The sequence below is a fragment of the Cariama cristata genome, unplaced genomic scaffold (genome assembly GCF_000690535.1).
Source record: "Cariama cristata isolate BGI_N322 unplaced genomic scaffold, ASM69053v1 scaffold13335, whole genome shotgun sequence".
Taxonomy (NCBI): domain Eukaryota; kingdom Metazoa; phylum Chordata; class Aves; order Cariamiformes; family Cariamidae; genus Cariama; species Cariama cristata.
The window spans coordinates 59,944-78,950 of NW_009619320.1; the positions used below are offsets into that span (position 1 = coordinate 59,944).

Consider the following 19,007-nt stretch of genomic DNA (forward strand, 5'->3'; position numbering starts at 1 on the left):
TAGCTCAAAATCCATTTCTGAGTTTATACAGAAAAAGAGTGTATCTGGAACTGGGTGATGTGATTGCCGGGGTGGGGGGGGGGGGGGGGGGGTGAGTCTGTAAATGTTCTGTGTTCACGCCTAGTGTAAAGTTAAGTTAACCTTTACTAGAGTGTCAGCTAAGGATTCTTTAACTTAGTCTGAGGAAATGAATAAGAGAAAGTCCAATTTAGTGTTCTCTGTGTGTACTTTCACTTTTTCTGTTTCTGTGCAAGTTTGCACTGTACAGTTACACCTACTGATGACATGCAAAATTTTTGAAGCACACACTAAATTAGAGCTATTTATCAATGGGAGTTTATTCTGAACTGGAATAAAATCACTTTATAGAGTAACTTACCTGGTTTTGTTTCGGTGGGGTTTTTTTCACTTCTACCATTGGATTATGCTGCAGAAAAGATGGTTTTTAATATTTCTTGTAATTGCACCAATTTTTAAATCTAATTAGGTAGTGATTCATGAAGACTTCATTCAGTCCTGTTTTGATCGTCTAAAAGCCTCCTATGATACATTATGTGTGTTGGATGGAGATAAAGACAGTATCAATTGTGCAAGACAAGAAGCAATACGAATGGTGAGAGTATTGACTGTTTTGAGAGAGTATATAAATGAATGTGACAGTGATTACCACGAAGAAAGAACTATTCTACCTATGTCAAGGTACGTGTGAAAATGCACTACTGTGATTTTGATTTCTGTTAACTAAAATATTACTATTCAAGGAGTTTCAAAATTACATTTTCTTTACTAATAATGTAAACTCTGATCTGTAGTAAAAAAAAAAAATAAATTTGAAAGACCAGGCAAATACAGACATACATGAAAGGGACAGCAGACCTGAGAATAAACTTGTTTATTGTGTTTTCTGTAACTAGCAAAATGTACCTTGTGGCTGGATTGTTTTGGATGTATTTCTTTTTTTCAGATAATTATTTAAAAGCAATACCATTCTTCAAGTTAGCATGGGCAGAGCTTCTTTGTTTTTCATAGTCCTGTCATACAACAAACATATTGTTAATGTATATCTTCATCTTCCAGAGTTGTTTACAGAGATGCTAATCTTACTTTGCAAGCTTAAATTTAGGATTATCTCTCGGTGACATGTTTTGTGTAAGCTCCTCATAAAAAGGGGAAGAGGAGAACAGCACTTTGAAGTATATTTATTTTCTTTGTACCTTCACTGTTCTTATACTTGTCCTTGAGTAAAAGCGTAGCTTAAATCCTAGCTGCTCTTTCTTTAACTCTTGTCTTTGGTACAAAGGAAAAGGAAATGCTTAAATCCAGTGTCGTGTAGATGTTCTCACAAACAAAATACTTTATTTCCTGAGAGAGGAAAGGAGAACAGAAAACTGTTTAAATGTTCCAGTGTTAGTAGCTGCTTTCTGTGGGAAGAAAGTCTCAAAAATAGATAAGGAATACACTGAGATTGCTGTGGGTTTATGATGCAGCTAACATATTTTTAGACATGGTGGGGGCTTGTTGTCCCCTTATTTTAAATGACCTTTTTGTCAAGAAAATCTGGGAGATTGCTGTTTCTTCATGATGTGTCACTAATTTGCAGTGCTCCTACAACATTTTAATTATATATATATGATTGAGTAGTTCTAAATACATTCTCTTGTTGATTGCAGGTGCATTTTTTTTTTATATGGGCTGCTTACTTGATGAGACTAAGTTATTCACAGGTCTTGTTAGCAACAAGCTTTTATGAGGAATTTTTGCCTTCTTTTGTTGCATGGGATCGGTTTGGGCTTATCTAGGCACATCTTTCCTAACATGCTAAAAGAGCAAAACATAGTTGCCAGTCTGAGTGAGCTTTATTTGCACATTTTGATCCAGAAATTACAAGCCAGAGAAAAGGAAGAGACTTAAAAAAATTCGGTGACTGTTTCTAACCTGACTGTAAAGTTGACCATGTGTTTAATGCACTTGTGCATAGTGTGGCTTCTTGAAAGTTTCTGCATACGTTATGTTTGCATAATTGCTGGGACTTTCACAAAATCTCGTACTGGAGTATATGACCATATGTAAAGATTTGATGTTGAAATATCTGCGATGCAAAATACAGCAGGAAAAATAATGTATTTCATGAGGACAAAAATAACCATGTCTGGTTTGTTGGTTTTCAGAGCTTTCCGTGGTAAACATATCACACTGGTAGTTCGTTTTCCAAACCAAGGCCGACAGGTGGAAGATTTGGATATTTGGTCTCATACAAATGACACAATTGGCCAAGTACGGCGTTGTATTCTCAATCGTATTAAAGCCAATAGTGCGCACACAAAAGTAGAACTGTTCATCGGTGGTGAGCTGGTGGACCCTGCAGATGATAGAAAATTAATTGGGCAGTTGAATCTCAAAGATAAAACGGTAAGTGTTGCGGGTTCGTTATTTCTGTCAATTCAGATGTTGCTTCCCTTTTGTAAATGCTTGAAAAATACCATATGTGGAACCACTTATTGCATTCCTCCTCCTTGTATTATGCCGTTAGCATTACATCAGATGCTTATTTAGTAAAGAATCTTCATTTTTGCATAGTATTAAAACTATGATTGTGTTTTTTCAGCTAATTACGGCAAAGCTTACACAGATAAATTCTAATATGCCCTCAAGTCCAGATAGTTCTTCTGACTCTTCAACTGGTTCTCCGGGCAACCATGGCAATCACTACAGCGATGGTCCAAATCCGGAAGTTGAAAGCTGTTTACCTGGAGTGGTAAGCATATTCTGAAATAAACAGTTTACAAGCATTTTTTCCCTATACTTTGTCTTTAATGATTTTTATGGGTTTTTTTAATCTGCTTATTTTAAGATCATGTCACTGCATCCTCGATACATCTCTTTTCTTTGGCAAGTTGCAGACTTGGGCAGTAGCCTAAATATGCCACCTCTTAGAGATGGAGCACGTGTTCTTATGAAACTCATGCCACCAGGTAAAACTTAGTTTTATCCTATTTTATCTTGTAATATCCTGTATAATAATTTCTCAACTGTTATATAAAAATGAAGGTAGGGGAGTATTTTCCACTTTCTGGTAATTTATTGATGCTGTAATTCATTACTGTTACCCTAATTAGGGTTGTAAATATATTTCCCAAATAGTTATTTCTTGTCTGTCATATCAAGTTGCATAGTTTGCAGTTGGTACTGGAGTTCAGTGCAGTGAAAATGGGGAGAAGCGTTGTATTTTGAGGTGGTTTTGTGGCACTGCTTTAACAAGATCACTGTTGTACTGGCAGAAATGATCATTGCAGAAATGATCATTGCAGAACACTTCATAGTCTGATCTTGTCTGTCAGTTACACTTTTTGTAACTTCTCTGATATGCTTAAAATTTTTCAGATTTATAATTGTAAATACTACTGACTTGTTCTGGAGTATTCTTGTTGCAAAACATTTATAAGTTGTGTTTTTATTGCAGATAACACTACAGTTGAGAAACTGAGAGCTATTTGTTTAGATCATGCAAAGCTTGGGGAAAGCAGCCTTAGTCCATCCCTTGATTCTCTGTTCTTTGGTCCTTCTGCCTCACAAGTGCTGTATCTAACAGAGGTTTGTGATGCTTTGCCTGTTCTTTAAAAATCTTCAGCTCTGTCTTTGGCAAACCTTTCTACATTATGGAAGCTTGAGATCAAATTCTGGTTTGAAATTAACAATTGAAAATACTTAACAATTTACTGGAAAAAACTGGTGTATGACCAATGCTGTCACAGCATTGCTTAAGTAGTATTCCAACATAGTCTCATGTTCAGTCGTCTATATTCAGGCTAGTGCATTTCTGTTAGTTAACTCTGTATTTTGTTCTACAGGTAGTCTATGCCTTGTTAATGCCTGCCAGTGCACCTCTGGGAGAAGATGCCAGTGACTTCCAATACAACTTCTTAAAAAGTGGTGGTTTGCCTCTTGTATTGAGCATGCTGACTAGAAATAACTTCCTGCCAAATGCAGACATGGAAACTCGAAGGGGTGCCTACCTTAACGCTCTAAAAATAGCAAAATTATTGCTAACAGCAATTGGATATGGCCATGTTCGAGCTGTGGCAGAAGCTTGTCAGCCCGTTGTGGAAGGCACAAGTACAATTTCACCGGTAATATAAATCTTCCGTGCTGCAAATAGCAATGTACCTTGGTTTTTATATTGTCTGCAGCAACATCTCTCTAATCTCCATTGACAGTCTCTGAGTGAGTTGCACATCAAGAACTTACGGTACTTTCAGATAATGTTATCTACCAATTCCAAAAAAGGGATCAACTTACTAAACAAATCCTGTTTCTTTCTGACTATAGAAAAGTTAGGTGGGAGGTCCACTTGCTCTGTGAGTGATTTTCAGTGGTTTGCATGATTGTCAGTACAGGTAACTTCCCATTTTCAAGGTCATTTATCCCATAAGTGCAAATTCTGGTTCTTTTGAGCTGTTGAGTCTGTTGAAGAATGTGCCTCTGAATTTCTTGTATCTCCTATTTGTGATTAGAGCGTAAAACACAGAACTGACGTTTCTTTTCCAGCCCTTTTTCTACACAAAAATAAATCCTTGGCTTGCTACATTCCTAATTCTGTCCATTGCTTGTAGAAAATTCTTGCAGAGAGCAGCTAGGTACATTGCAAAGTTAAGTGCTGATAGGTGAAAGATGTCCTACCCTAAGATTTCTCAAAGTTGGAAAGGGAAAGTGTAACATGGGTATTCTGAACTGTGATCTCACATCTCCATAGTAGTGGACTTTATGCATGTTTGATATGGCTGGTTAGTTTTTCTACATCTGGACAAATACATTGTGGGTCAAGATTTTATTTCTGCCCTCTTACAGTAGGTGTACAGCATAAAGCCTAAAAATTAAAATTTTCTGTGGTCTTTCTTGGATATTTGCTTCCAGATATTCCATCTTTTTTTTTTATTCTTTTGTGAAGGTCTGTCTTGAATAGTTGCTTGAGCTATCAGCCTATTCTCAAAAATACTAGAATGCCCCACTTCAGAGCACTTTCTTCCAGAATATTTGCTAAGATCCATCTCTGAAGCAGAGAAGGACATTCCCCTTAAGTCTGAAAAATAAATATCTGTTCTGGTTAGCTGCATCTGTTGGAAGATATCTGATTTGTTCTTTTTGAAGGAAATCAAAACTCTTGACGATTACAAAGAGGTGGAGATTCCTTTTCATATCTCATGTTAGAACGTAATAGAAACATCTTAAAGCAAACATTACTTGCCACCCTATCCTTCATCTATTTAAAATGAGTAAATTTTACTGCCCTTTTTTCTTACGATGATTGTTCAAAAGGCAGTTTGGAACAAAGATAACATCCGTTGAGTCTTGAAGTACCATTTGAAACAACAGTCTTGAAATACTGCTTGAAACAGATTTATGCTGACCACTTAGGAGGTAGTAACATTTGTCCATGACTGTTGCCATTCACTGTTTAGTATTGCAAGCATCTAACTTTATTATTAACTGATTTGTTGGAAAAAACACAGTTATTCTTGCTGTCATCATCATCCTGTTTTGAAGGACTTTGGTCTTGATACTTTTTATTGCTGCAGCACCAGTAAGCTTACACCTTGGGCTGGAGGTGAGATTTGTAAATACCTTTCATCTATCTTATCTAAAGCATAAGTACCATAGCATAATTTTCTATTCTGGCTTTCCATTAGTACTTAAGAGAATGAGGTAGTAATATTATGTGTTTGCAGTCTTCCAGTTACTGGTCTGCTGCTGTCACTTAAGACCTTTTAAATTTTTATTTTCTTCCTTGCTTTCATAGAAAGTTGAATCAGTAATAGGAAACATAGTATTCTGGTACATAGATCCTGATTTGCCCCCATATATACTGTATTTGATCATTTACAGCCTGCTTCTGATAGCTAATTGACTGTGTAAGCTGTATTAGTCTTCAGTGGGAGTTCTGTTATTTTGCTCTCCAAATCAAGTGTCTTGGTGAAGCCGACAAAGCAAAGGGATATGACCAGTGCCAGATGTTACAGAACAACTTCACAGTGTGTCTTTTGAGTGGTGTTTGAGACTGGGTTTTTTTGGATGAAATAGTACTAGAAAGTGAAGAAGCTCTTGTACAGGGAAGTTTTAATTTGTAACCACAGCACACAGTCTTTTCAAGCAAATTTGTCTATGAGGAGGAGACAACCGTTTTAGATTTGAACTGTCAAAACTATGAAGCTCTGTCAGCCCAAGGAGAAGAAACTCTTATGCTCAAACCAGTACAGAAGACAGCAAAACTCTTACTGCTTTTTCTGTTGTAAAAGTAGGATAAAGAACAGGAGGGATAATTTGGAAGAGAATTCTTCAATAGTGCTCTAACTCAAATGTTTAAAATGTGCTTAACTATAATGAATGCTGCAACCATGTTCTGTCTGGACGCTGGTTAGCTAATCCAGAGGGAAACCCATTGTTTTAGTAAACCTGTTGTTTCCTACATCAACAGAAAGGGAAGGAGGCATTGTAATCCAAAACGTTCTGTTAACTTGAAATAATCTGACCAATAAACAAACCCGCAAACCTAAGCAATTTTGAGTAAGTCCCTCTCCTCTTAATTGGTTGTACTCCATGATCATACACTGTAGTGTATAGTGTCTTCAGGTGTGACGGTATGTATTTGAAGATGAGGTAGCTTATTTTTGTTGGTGTTCGCAGTTTCCATAAGTAGTTTTCCTTCCAAGATCTTATCTACTTCTACCAAACCTTTCCAAGTGACTAGATTTTTCATATCTTCTTGCTTTCTTTTTTCCATGTAAAAATAAATGTAAGAAATACTTTCTTCCAGATCAACCAGGCTACGCATGACCAGGCAGTGGTGCTACAAAATGCCCTACAAAACATTCCTAATCCCACTTCAGAATGCATGCTAAGAAATGTAGCAATACGTCTTGCACAGCAAATATCTGATGAGGTTAGTGAATTCCTTTCTGTATCACCTTTTTTTCCTGTAGTGTTTTGTTGTTTGTTTTTTTAAAATCCTTCTATTTGCTGCTTTAAGACATGGATTTTTCCTTCTAAAGTGTCATGAAACATTTTAGGTAATGTTCATATGGTTCATAAGCTATTAACTAATTAAAACTATTTACTGAATTGTTTCCATATGCAATTATGAAATTTAGTGTCTAATAGCATAAAGAGGCTTAAGTGAACTAGACAGGTTCTGTACAAGCTCTTTAAGGGATTGTGAATAGTGTAACACTTAGAACTTTAAATCTATTACATCAGATTTCTGAAGAAGTTAATGGATATTTTGAAAACATTTTTTTGATACTTTCTTCTTTTTTTTGCTCTTTCATGTTTTGATGTCTGAATACCATTCTCTTCCTGAAGAGAAGCACAGAAGGGCAGGGAGTTTTAAAATTTTGTGCATGATTTTTAAATGCTGAAAGATAAAAGTCTGAAACTGTTGCCAGTGTATATATTGAAACTGCATTAATGATACAAGTGAAAAATTGGATTGGTAGGGTTACACATTGTGCTTTGCAAATATAATAGTCTTATCTGTGTCGTACTGTATGGTATGACCAAACCCTATTTGGATTTAGAATTATGAGCTACGTTAGTGAATACATTAGTGAATTCTGCTGAATTCAGCAAAAGCTAAAATTGGAACTACTGCAACATCCTATTCCATGTTGAATCAGGATCCCTCAATTTCCAGTGTGGAAGCAGTGAATATTGTTTTTCTACACTGTATAGAATCTCTGCAAAGCTATCTCCAAAACACTTCTGAGCTCTAAATAAAAGTAGTCTTGTATTATGATCTTAATGTTGAAAAGTACATTATTACTTCTGAAAAAAGAGCAGTGTCTAAAGGAAGCACGATGTACTAGACTGCCAGACTGAACCGTCTGCCTTCCATTAGTGGTGGTATTGCGTCCATAGGTGATTGTATGTGTAAAATCAACCAGTTGAACTCTGATTTAATTAAAGTCCTTCCACAGAAGAAATGTCTTTTGAGATGAGATATGAAGAAAGGTTTTTAATTGTTCCTTTGTTGGTTTTGGAGGACTTCTAATAAGTAAATAAATAAATTTTCTTTCACCAGGCACATCAAAGCGAACAGAACCTGAATTTCTTTAACACTATTGCTATTAAAGTATTGTCTGTAATTTTCGGAAATTTTGAAAACTGCTGTAGATCTAAATTACATCTGTATTGTGATTTGCCTTTGAAATATTTTTTTTTTCTTTTAATGTTTGAATGGTCAAAGACTCTTCAACTGACCTCACAATTTTAAAAAAAATAAATCTGGCATGGTTTCCATAGGCCAGACAGAAGACTACAGCATGGAAAGAATCTTTCATCTTTTTAAAAAATTGTGATACTTAGACATTTTAAAGCTACAATGAGATTTTTTTTTAAAAAAAATTATTTTTCTGTCTGACAAATTTTTCTTGTGATGCTGTTACTGTAAGGGTGCTTTGCTTGTGACAAAGGTGAAATACCTATTGTGGTTCTTGTAACTACTGTTAATGTGCATATCAGTAGCAAGAATGCACATTATTCAGGTTTCCTGATGCAGCTAACTTATTAATTAAGCTTCTTAGAGTCTCCATTTTTAAGTTTGAGCATTATAAAAATGAAATTTTGAAGTTTTTGAGAACTGTCTACCATCTGCTTTTAAGGTTGCCTATTTTTTGGACAGTCCTACTTTGAATATAGGCTCCAGATGGGTTCAGGGGGTTTTTTGGAAGTTGATACAAACTATAAATAATGGCAGTTGTTGTATGTTTTGTAATGTATGTCTATCAGTAGGAACTTTTGGATCTTAACTCAGACCATGCCCAAAATACTGAAGAGTATTTTGCATTTATTATAATTCTGCATTTATAAGATACATAATCTGTGTTCTTATTCATTTTAAACCCTGTATAATTTGAATATAGAACAATCCCTTTTTATATTAATCACATGCTTGATAAATGTTAGTTTGGTTAGCTAGCTGTCGGCTGGCACAATAAATGTCATGGTGGGGACAAACCTTAAAATAACTTAAATTTGTTACTTTACTTAAGAGGCTAGTAGCCTTCCAGATATGTGCTTGGTGGTTTATTGGGTTTTTTTCCCCCAAATCAAGAATGTTTTAGCATTGAAGTTGATAGTTTCTGCTAAATCTTACTCAGAATCAAAGAGTTGCTGGTTATTTATCAAAAATGCTTACTTTCTTGTAGTTCCTGGTACTTGTAGCATTACCATTTAAGATTCTGTAATATATCTAACATACATGCTACTTTCTATTAAAAAATGAAGTGAATCTCAAGTGAAGAACAAATGCTTTTCAAGATACATCATCTCTTTTTTTTTTTCTATTTAAGGATAAAGTCTGTTAAATGTTAAAATTTAAAACTTTCTATAAAATACATTTGTGAGAATTTAGAATCCATTGAAATGTTATTTGCAACTGCATTTTAATGTTGCTTTGGTTTATTTCTCTTTTTTCCAGGCTTCAAAATACATCCCTGATATCTGTGTTATTAGGGCAGTACAAAAAATTGTTTGGGCATCGGGGTGTGGGTCAGTTCAGCTGGTTTTCAGCTCAAATGAGGAAATTAGTAAAATCTATGAAAAGGTAAGAATTTCTAAGCAACTTCTTTTCTATATAACTGTTCCTTTGTTTACAAAAGGGACAATGTCGACCAGGTCAGTCTTAGAGTGTGATGAGTTTTTAGGTGAATAAGTATCTTGATGATGTATTTTGGAGTCTAGTATATGTCAGTTGTCATAGCAGTTTAATTTTCTATTCCAAATTGCTTTTCTCAGTAACTGTTTAATTGTAACTTGAATCTGGTGTCATTTCAAAAATGCACCGGTTCTGAAAGCTGCTGTAACGTGTTTTCAGTTCAATTAGATTCTGTTTCTAAATAAGGAATAAGCATTTCTTGCAATGCTAATTTTTCTAGTCTTCAAACTTAAAAGATCTGTTCTACAGAAGTTAATTTAAAACATATGTACAGTCTAGAATGAGAAACAAGAGCTAATTGATCTGAAATTGGCACTGCAGCACTGGTAAAATGAAATAATTGCTAATCCTGTATGGCTTTTTTCCTTTCATTATGTAGATATGTAAAACATCTTCATGGTTTCACATGTGGTTTATGCAAGTAGTTTGGAGTTGGGGGTTATATATTAGTATGTTATCACGTACTTTGTTGCTTACAGTTACAGGAAATAGTAATCTGTATTGTGACTGATTTTAAAAAATATTGGGTTTGTACTCTAAGCATCTTCTCTTTATTGACTTACAAAATCAAGTTTAGTATTCATCATATTTGCCTGAGAGTAAAAGGGAAAAGAATATTTAGGGAATTTTTATTCTTGATGTATTAGCTGTTGGGCTTAAATGATCAATTAGAGGAAGAATATTTACTTCAGCAAAATGCAACACCTTTCCATTTAGCTTATGTAGTAGTATAGTGGCATCTATCTGCTTCTATTGCTGTGCAAATGACTTCTTCATTAAATGAATTGGGGTTTTTATGGTTAGGTTTTTTTTTTAGGTGATAAACTTGCATAGTTTAGTGTGACAGTCCAGGCATGTGACGATACGCTCTTGTATCTATATATTAGTTTTAGGAGCAGTAGTGCACTAGAGAAAATAAACCTAAAGGAAAACGTACCTAAATGTTCTTTTCTGACATTTTTCTGGGTGAAAATTATACAGTTAAGTTCTGTAAAAATACTTTCAAACAATTGATGTTTTAAAATAGGTGAAATTTAAGCTGTACATTATCAGTCATCCTTCAAAGGGGTTTTTTGCATGTTTTTGTTTTTTATTGTTATTGGCACTTATTTGGACATTTGTAATAAACAGCAGCTGCATTTGGTTTATGCTCGGCAAAAGGGAAATAAAAAGTGAAGGGAAAAATTGGAAACTAAAAGGAGGAAGAAATTCCAGAAGTAATAAGAAGGGGAAATAAAGTACACGTTGTTAAAATAACATTAGAAGAGAGGAAAGTATTGCAGAGACAGAGGAATATGATGCAAGAAAAGACATGTTGTTAATTTAAGAGAATTGTGTTTGGTTATAGATGAGGGGAAGTAAATCCTGTGGTAGTTTTGTAGCAAGTGCAGTCCTGAACTTGTTGAAAGCATTCTGCTTTTACTTTCATATCTTGATATGTGTCAGAATTACCACATCCTACCGCTGCGGTGGTACTGACTGTCTTTGATTTTTAGCTGTTGTGCAAAGACAAAACAGTGCCTATTGCCAGACTGAGCCATACTTTGTCCTCTTCTGCTGCTGTTTACAATTAGTTCTCTCTTCTGCATTGTAATCCCTTCCTTCTGCCTACTTAATCTTGATCCCTTTCCGTATATAAAGGAAGTCATTATTTTATGCCTCTAGTTAATGTTGCTAACCTGTAGCCATGATTACTGATGAATTAAGATTGAAACCTGCTCACATTCAGTTTCTTCAGAACTTCTTCAAGCTAATTAGTTTTGACTTAGGTGGAGGAGAGGCCTTGCTTTTATTCCCAAAGTATTTATTTTGGAAAAATGTACCAAAATCAAGTCACTTGATTCAAGTGTTTGAGAGAGTAACCTGTGTCCCAATTGGAATTCTTTCCTATTTCAAAAATCCCCACAGCAACTATGTTTGAAATTTGGTTCACCTGTTTCATGTTTCTGAAAAATAGTGAAGTGCTGAATTAATTCTAGCAATATTAAGAAACTTTCGGTCAAATAAGTTGTGAGTATCAAAGGTTAATAAAACTGGACTTCTTGATGAATTATACAGCACTTTAGCCTTTCTCTGTTTAAGTAGTAAGTGATTCAAAGCTTTAAACTCCAGGTTCTGAGTAGTAAAGAAAAACATCTTATTTAAAAAATAACTAAATGAAAAATAAACAAACAAAACCCAAATACAAACCAACAAAAAAGCCACAACAGTACGAACTGATGTAACTTTTGCCTACAAGCTTCCTATTTAGCTTCTGGCTCCTTAAGTTCGTATTTGGAATCCTCCTTTGAGAAACACAGTGCTGGAAGTTCAGGTCATCCCACATAGTGCTTTGAATCACATCGGAGTGGAGTGCATAAAATACTTGGCACTGATAATCCCTTAGCATACAAATTTGTGGTTTGTGTTTAGTGTATATACCTTGGAGCCAGCTGGGTTTCTCAGGTTTGTTTTTTTTCTGTATCCACTTTGTGCTCCCTTGTTTATTTTCACAGACAAATGCAGGAAATGAACCAGACATCGAAGATGAACAAGTTTGCTGTGAAGCATTGGAGGTGATGACCCTGTGTTTTGCTTTGATTCCAACGGCACTGGATGCACTCAGTAAAGAAAAGGCGTGGCAGACGTTTATCATTGATTTGCTATTGCACTGTCACAGCAAGTAAGTTTTGGTGGCATTGGTTTTTTTAATCACGCATATTATTTTACAATTCAAAATTAATGTAATGCCTAAACACAGAGCAGTGCTTTCTTATTTAGGTGATTTTTCTCTGCAGTTGTCTTTATTGTTTAGCAATACAAGTCTGTATTTTGGATACCTATCCTAAAGTGGTAGGTATATCAGGCCCATCTTCTTTGTACTCATAAGGAGGATATTGTCAAGCCACTTGGATGCCTGATAAGATGCTACTAATGACTTTAGAACAAGTTATCTAGAATAAACTACTAGGTACTTTGTTTTTCAGAAATTATGTGAATACTCACTACATTAGAATGTTGAAGTGTCTTAGGTACAGAAGAACTTTCCTATACTTTTTCTGGTAAGACAGGATACAATAGCAGTTTGAGGAGAGGGGGAAGTTAAGATTTAATCCTCTGGTTTTCTTGCATTGGAGTGGTACGCTTGTGACTCCTCAGGTGACTCACAGGTTTTAGATAGAGCTGTTGCACTGGAGCTGTCGCCCGGTGCAGTAGCAGTGTCTTGGAGGTACCCTTAGCACTGTTGGGGGACAGACAGAAAACCAGCAGGAGCTGCCAAGAGCGATGTGGTTCAGTTGCCCTGCAGTCCTGCTGTAGAGTTCAGGGATCATTTGTTATCTCTAAGCTATTCCCGTAGATCTCCTTAGACAGCATGTCTACTCGGTACAGCGTCTCTGTGATGCCTGTCTTGTGACTTTTAGCCCATCTGAAATTGTCATGTGAAGTATTGGGGGGGGGGCGTTTTTAGAAACCATCCAGGTGGAAATTTTTTGTATGTTGTTATTAAACTTAGTCACCAGTGCTTTGAACTGCTACTAAAGATTTAATTCTAGTTTGGCAAGATGTCTCTGCTGCTGTTCCATGAATATTTTAAGTTTTCTTTGAGAAATGACAGATCAGAAATAAATGACGTTGTCTAAGCCTTTCAGTACATTTTAAATGGAGTCAGATTGTGGTGCTCTCAGATGAATGGAGTCAGAATTTCAACACCATGTTTCGGGATTTTTAGTTTTCTAGATAAAACAGGTTGGAAAGTCTTATGTTCAGGAGTATTCAGCATAACAAAAGGATCAATAATATCATCAGAGTGTCTCTTTATAATGGATTATTTGCACACATTGATGAAATTGTGAAGTGTTGTTACCAGAGTCTCACAAGCTTTCTTAGTTTGTGACCTGTGGTATAGGATATTGAATTTTCAGTTTCACTGAAGCTTGTTATTATCACTTAAGTTAGAGAAGTTTAACAAAACATGCTGACAAATGTTTGTTGTAATTTTACACCTTAAATGAAACAAGCTGTCTTTCACTATTTTGGTAACTTTCACGGCTGATGAGTAAGAAATCACTACATTTTATTTTTAAAACTGTTAACAGTTGGTACCAAGTTGCTATTTTGACAGTAAGTGTATGTTGGCCACATGTCAAATTCGGAGTACCAGTACAGCTGAATAGCATGGGCACGTGTCAGTGCTACCCCGTCTTTTGATATTTTTTTTTTTGATGTGGATCCGAAGATTTATCAGACTTGTGGCTTTTTTACATGATCTTAATTGTAAAAATATATGTAGTAGGTGATAATTTTTATAATAAATCTCACCGTAGTTAGCTGACTTTCTGGCATTGTATTTGCAATTTAAGTGACATTTCTCAAGTGTTCACCAGCATTTGTTTGTATTTTAGTTGGTGTTTGGTATCAACACTTATTACCACTCTTTCAGTCTTTGAACTGATGCTCTTTGTGAAGATTTTTCTGTTCTGGTCATATTTCCTTAAGGAGGTGAACTATTGGTTCAAATTGGGAACTTGTAAATCTATAAGTCTTAAACAGTTTAGTCTCTGAATTTCATTGTGCAGGTTCCGTCTAACACAGTTTGTGATGGAGGTAGAATGTCTTTTTAGCAGAACGTGCAGTCTTGACTTACAGATGGGAATATCTGTTATGGTTTTGCCTGTCTCTTCCAATGGTTACTCTTCTTGCTGGTTTGAGCTTCGTTGACTGAATTTGCATCCCAGCTATTTCGTATCATTATGCCTAGTGAATAGTTGACTGTTGTACTTTTTTTCCTAAAATATTGGAAGAAGCTAGATGTGTCCCCAAGCTGGGGCTTCCCTTGCCGCATGTTTCGTTGGCATGTCAGTCCAAGTCTGAACAGCAGTGGTTTAGTTCCTCGGGTGTTTTTATGCCCTTTAAAAATAAGAATAGCATTAATGGGTGGAGTTTGTTTGGATTTTTTTGTCAGAGAGGATAAAATTTATGAGAGCTTCTCTTACGCAAGTGAACTGCTGCTCAACTCCTTATCTCTGCTTTATTTGTCCACCAGAATGGGAAATTAGCTGAATTTATTGTATGGAAAAATGGTTCATACTGTCACCTCAAGAAGCTAACTATTGAGCTCTTTTCTCTCATACGCTTGTAAAACTTCTGATATATATGATAATCTCGCTTAGAATACAACTGTTCATTATTATGGGATAATTAGAATAGCATAAACATGAGTAGAAACGGAAAACCGCTTTGAAAATGAAGACAGTGAACTTGATCTAAGCTAAGAAAACAGAAGTTGCTCTTCTGAATTAACGTGGAAACAAATTAGTGTTTGCAGTGCAGAGAGTGTTTAGCAAGTGCCAGGCAGAATTCTGAATAGCCTTCCATTTTCAGCTGCTGTTCTCTAATTGCCTACCCTCAATCAGAGAACAATGTGAGCAAAAATATGCATGTGAGAAAAAGGTTTTGGTGCACCATAAAAGACAAGGAAGATGATCAAGTTCAGATCCCATAAATATGATTTTTCTGCAAAATATCAGATAGATTGGTGGGTTTTGTTTCTTTCAGAGGTTGAGATTGCATGGGACTTCTGTTTCCTCACAGCATAACCATGCTACCTATAAATTGAGAAACAGAATGCAGAATGTTTAATACAAAATACTAGAGCAGTTCTTACTTTCCAAGGTAATTGATTTTACAGTGGTGACCCCTGAATACAAGACTGGCTTAGTCAACAGTACGTAGCTGAGCAGTTAGTCCTAAACAATCCTGGAACCCAGAAGTACTCCGCTGATGGCTGCAAAGTGTTTCGTGGTCACACGTATGTGGCCCAAATAAATAAAATTTCTTACTGCCTGTGTAAAGCAATGGCACTTGTACCCATTGAAGAGATTGATTTCTGTTAACTGAACAGAAATCTGTATCCTGGAGCTATCCGTGGGATGGGATTCGGGTTGCCAGCCTTAATGGAGCCATTCGGCCTCCAGCTGTTTCACCAGGTTAGTGTGAGTTCATCATGCAACTTGTGTCCTATCTGCCAACTCTATGGTGTCTAACGCTGGCATCCCTCCAATGGTTCCTTAAGAACTCTTAGATTGTTACAGCCTCACGAAAATACAGTACTTGTGTTCAAATACTGCATACTTCTTGGAGTCATAACAGTGTGAAGTGTGTGTTTCCTTGGCCACATTTCTCACTTTAGGAAAATACCTTTATTTCATTCTGCCTTTAAATGCATCAAACTGAGGAGTGTCTATGCGATATGTCCCAAGCAGTTGAGGGGTTGCATCTTAAAAGAAATTTCTGTGAGTTTTATGAAAACGTCAGCTCAGCAATCAGATCCCTTAAAATGTCAATTATTATTAAGAACAAAACAGACCACACCACAGTCTTCTGCAACAGAAAGCGATGTAGTAGAACTTGCAATAGATCAGAGAAGGGTGACAAGGGAGATCAAAGCTCTGAAATGACTTCCATCTGTGGGATAGCTGAATAGCTTGGGGCACTTCGTATTGGAGAAGAGATAAATGGTAGGAGGAGAATACCACAGAGACCTTTAAAATCAGAAGTACCAAAGGGAAAATGAATAGAGAACAGTGTTTCTTTGTAGAACTTTTCGAGCATAACATTTAAGCAGTGTAAACCTTCAGTTTGGAAATAGTTTGAGGGGCTCTTTCATGAATTTGTCTAGTGAGGGCTATGAAATACTGCTTTTGGTAATCTTTCTGAACCACAAATTGTTAGAAGCGGAGAGAACATTCTGGAGAAGTGTCACTGCATGCCCTCTTCTTGTGCACTTTCCTAGGTGTACAGAGAGGGGTGCTCAGCTAGGTGCATCTTGGCTCTGACCTCATGGTCATTCTTGCATGTCTTTAAAGCAGAGTTAACCATCCATGAAAGAACTCTGAAGGAAATGGGATTCTTTTGTGTGCTTTCCACAGTGACCTCATGGGCAGAAAACAATGACAGCCATACCAAAAAGACGCTGTAAAATTCAGTTTCTTGTATGTTGAGGTACTTTCATAAAGCACAGCATTCATTTGTATTCTGTCTCTACCCAAGCAGAGTTGTTTCTAACAGTTTTTACAAGATGCAATGTTCAGACAAGTAAACTTACAACTTGAAAGAATAGGGGAATAGGGTTTGCCTTTTTTTTTTTTTTTTTTTAAATTAAGCTTATCCATTCCCACATTATTCCAGTGGTTAGATTAAGTTCTTAGATGGAAAATTTCCTTTCATTCTAGCCACTTGAATTTTCAGGGGGTCATCTTTTCTCATTTCTTCCTAATGATAATTTATTGTTGCTTCATGGATGCCTAGGAAACTGCTGTAGTGATACATAAGAGCAATTTTACTAGGATAGTTCTGTTTTGTCTTTTAGGCACAACTGGTGCTTGATTAGAAAAAAAACAGAAAAATTTATTTAGGGTTGCAGATTGCTTGTTGTGTTATGCCATATTTGCTGACAGTTGCGAAGGTTTAGTGGTTAGGTGCTGATAAACTTATTTTTCTTTTAAATATTTGATTTGTAGAACAGATTTTGTAATAGTAATTCATGTGTCTAAAATTTCACTGCAAGGAGAAACAATATGATGAGTAGTGAGTAATTAAAGTATTCCCATTTCTTACGGTATGTGCAGTTTTAGAAAATGGCATTAAGCAGATAAGCAGAAAGTTAATTATTTTTTTTAATGTCCTGTTTGGATAGGGAGATTGAATTTAATGTTTCTATTAAATGATTTCCAGAACTGTTCGTCAGATGGCACAGGAGCAATTCTTTTTAATGGCTACCAGGTGTTGCATGGGACAGAGACCTCTCCTTTTCTTCATTACCCTGCTGTTTACTGTTCTAGGGGTAAGTTTTTATGAGAGGTAAAGGCTTCAGTACAACGTGAATTTCTGTAAAAAGTAGTAAGACAAAATACTTGCAAGAAAAGGCAAATTACTATTAACAGTCACTAAAATATTCCTTTTGACCTATAGGCGAGCAGCACAGTTGATTTCCATTTGAGTTAGATGAGGGGGAAAGGGACTTTTTTGCATTTTCTGATAAGAACATGAACAATAAGCTTTAATGTATGCATTTGATCTTCAGCGAATGCTAACGTCCAAGTAAAAATCATTAGCAGATTAGATAGATACCTACAGTTACTGCTGCCTTTTACTGGGCCTGCCAGGGCTTTTCAGTTCTGCATGCTTGTGGCTGTCGAACATTTCTTGAACATCACTTCACTGTTTGTTTCCTATTCAGGTATAGAAATTGCTACTAAAATAGTCCAGAAGTCATTCATTAACAGCTAAATACAATTGTAAACTTCTAAAAGGTTAAAAATTACGTATGCTTCTTATCTTTCATATTTACTACCAGTTTTATGAAAAATATGTTAGGGTTGCACTATAAATAGAAGTGTGCATGAATTCTGTATAATTTCTTTTTCGTTTACATAGAGTACTGCAAGAGAGAGAGCTAAGCATTCTGGAGACTACTTCACTCTCTTAAGACATCTTCTTAACTATGCTTACAACAGTAATATTAATGTACCCAATGCTGAAGTTCTTCTCAATAATGAAATTGACTGGCTTAAGAGGATTAGGGTAAGTTTTAGGATCAATGTATTTCGGATAATCAGCTTTTTGCTGCTTTGTCGTAAAGTACAGTTTTAAGCTTGGTAAATATATATTACTTAGAGTATTCTAACTTTCTCTAAAATGGCAGGATGAAGTAAAAAGAACAGGAGAGACCGGTGTTGAAGAAACTATCTTAGAGGGTCACCTTGGAGTAACAAAAGAGTTGTTAGCATTCCAGACACCTGAGAAGAAATACCATATTGGTTGTGAAAAAGGAGGTGCTAATCTCATTAAAGTAAGTTCAAGTTTTTTGACCTATGGAGTTGTGGGGTTTTTTTTTTGGGGGGTGGGGGGGGTGGATTGGTTTGTTTGTGTTAATACAAACTGGTAAAAAGAACCTTTGCATCTTGTGGTCTGTAACCATAAAAGGTCCCAATTTAACTGTTTGAGAAGGGCTTCTAATTGGAGTTTAGTGTTTTCTTTTAAAATAATTTTTTTAAACAATTACACGTTTCATTTATAACAGTACTTAAAGTTCTCATTCTTCAGAACTACTGCATATGGAGTTGCTGTGACCATGTGAGCTGTTACTCTAAGATTCATCACACAAGGATAGTGAGCTAGACACAGGATAGTTCCGTACAGGACTGCTTTCTTTCATTACGTCTCTATTGTCTTTTCTACACATGTTCTTAATTAGTGCTATTAATGTGACAAATGCATGATATCTGAGTGTCTTTTTAATCAGATGTATTTTCTTTGTAAC

General features: G+C 35.8%; 1 protein-coding gene across 2 annotated transcripts in view; it reads left to right on the forward strand.

The window, feature by feature from the left end:
* The window catches only part of LOC104162482 (probable ubiquitin carboxyl-terminal hydrolase FAF-X), a 76,998-nt gene that overhangs the window by 35,340 nt on the left and 22,651 nt on the right, over positions 1-19,007 (forward strand). For both annotated transcript variants that reach the window (XM_009701213.1, XM_009701214.1), the window contains exons 17-28: positions 488-699; positions 2,169-2,409; positions 2,606-2,755; positions 2,852-2,972; positions 3,461-3,591; positions 3,849-4,127; positions 6,809-6,934; positions 9,470-9,595; positions 12,202-12,368; positions 17,420-17,528; positions 18,122-18,268; positions 18,390-18,536. In XM_009701213.1, the coding sequence (XP_009699515.1) occupies positions 488-699; positions 2,169-2,409; positions 2,606-2,755; positions 2,852-2,972; positions 3,461-3,591; positions 3,849-4,127; positions 6,809-6,934; positions 9,470-9,595; positions 12,202-12,368; positions 17,420-17,528; positions 18,122-18,268; positions 18,390-18,536 (1,956 nt within the window). The remainder of the gene's footprint in view (positions 1-487; positions 700-2,168; positions 2,410-2,605; positions 2,756-2,851; positions 2,973-3,460; positions 3,592-3,848; positions 4,128-6,808; positions 6,935-9,469; positions 9,596-12,201; positions 12,369-17,419; positions 17,529-18,121; positions 18,269-18,389; positions 18,537-19,007) is intronic.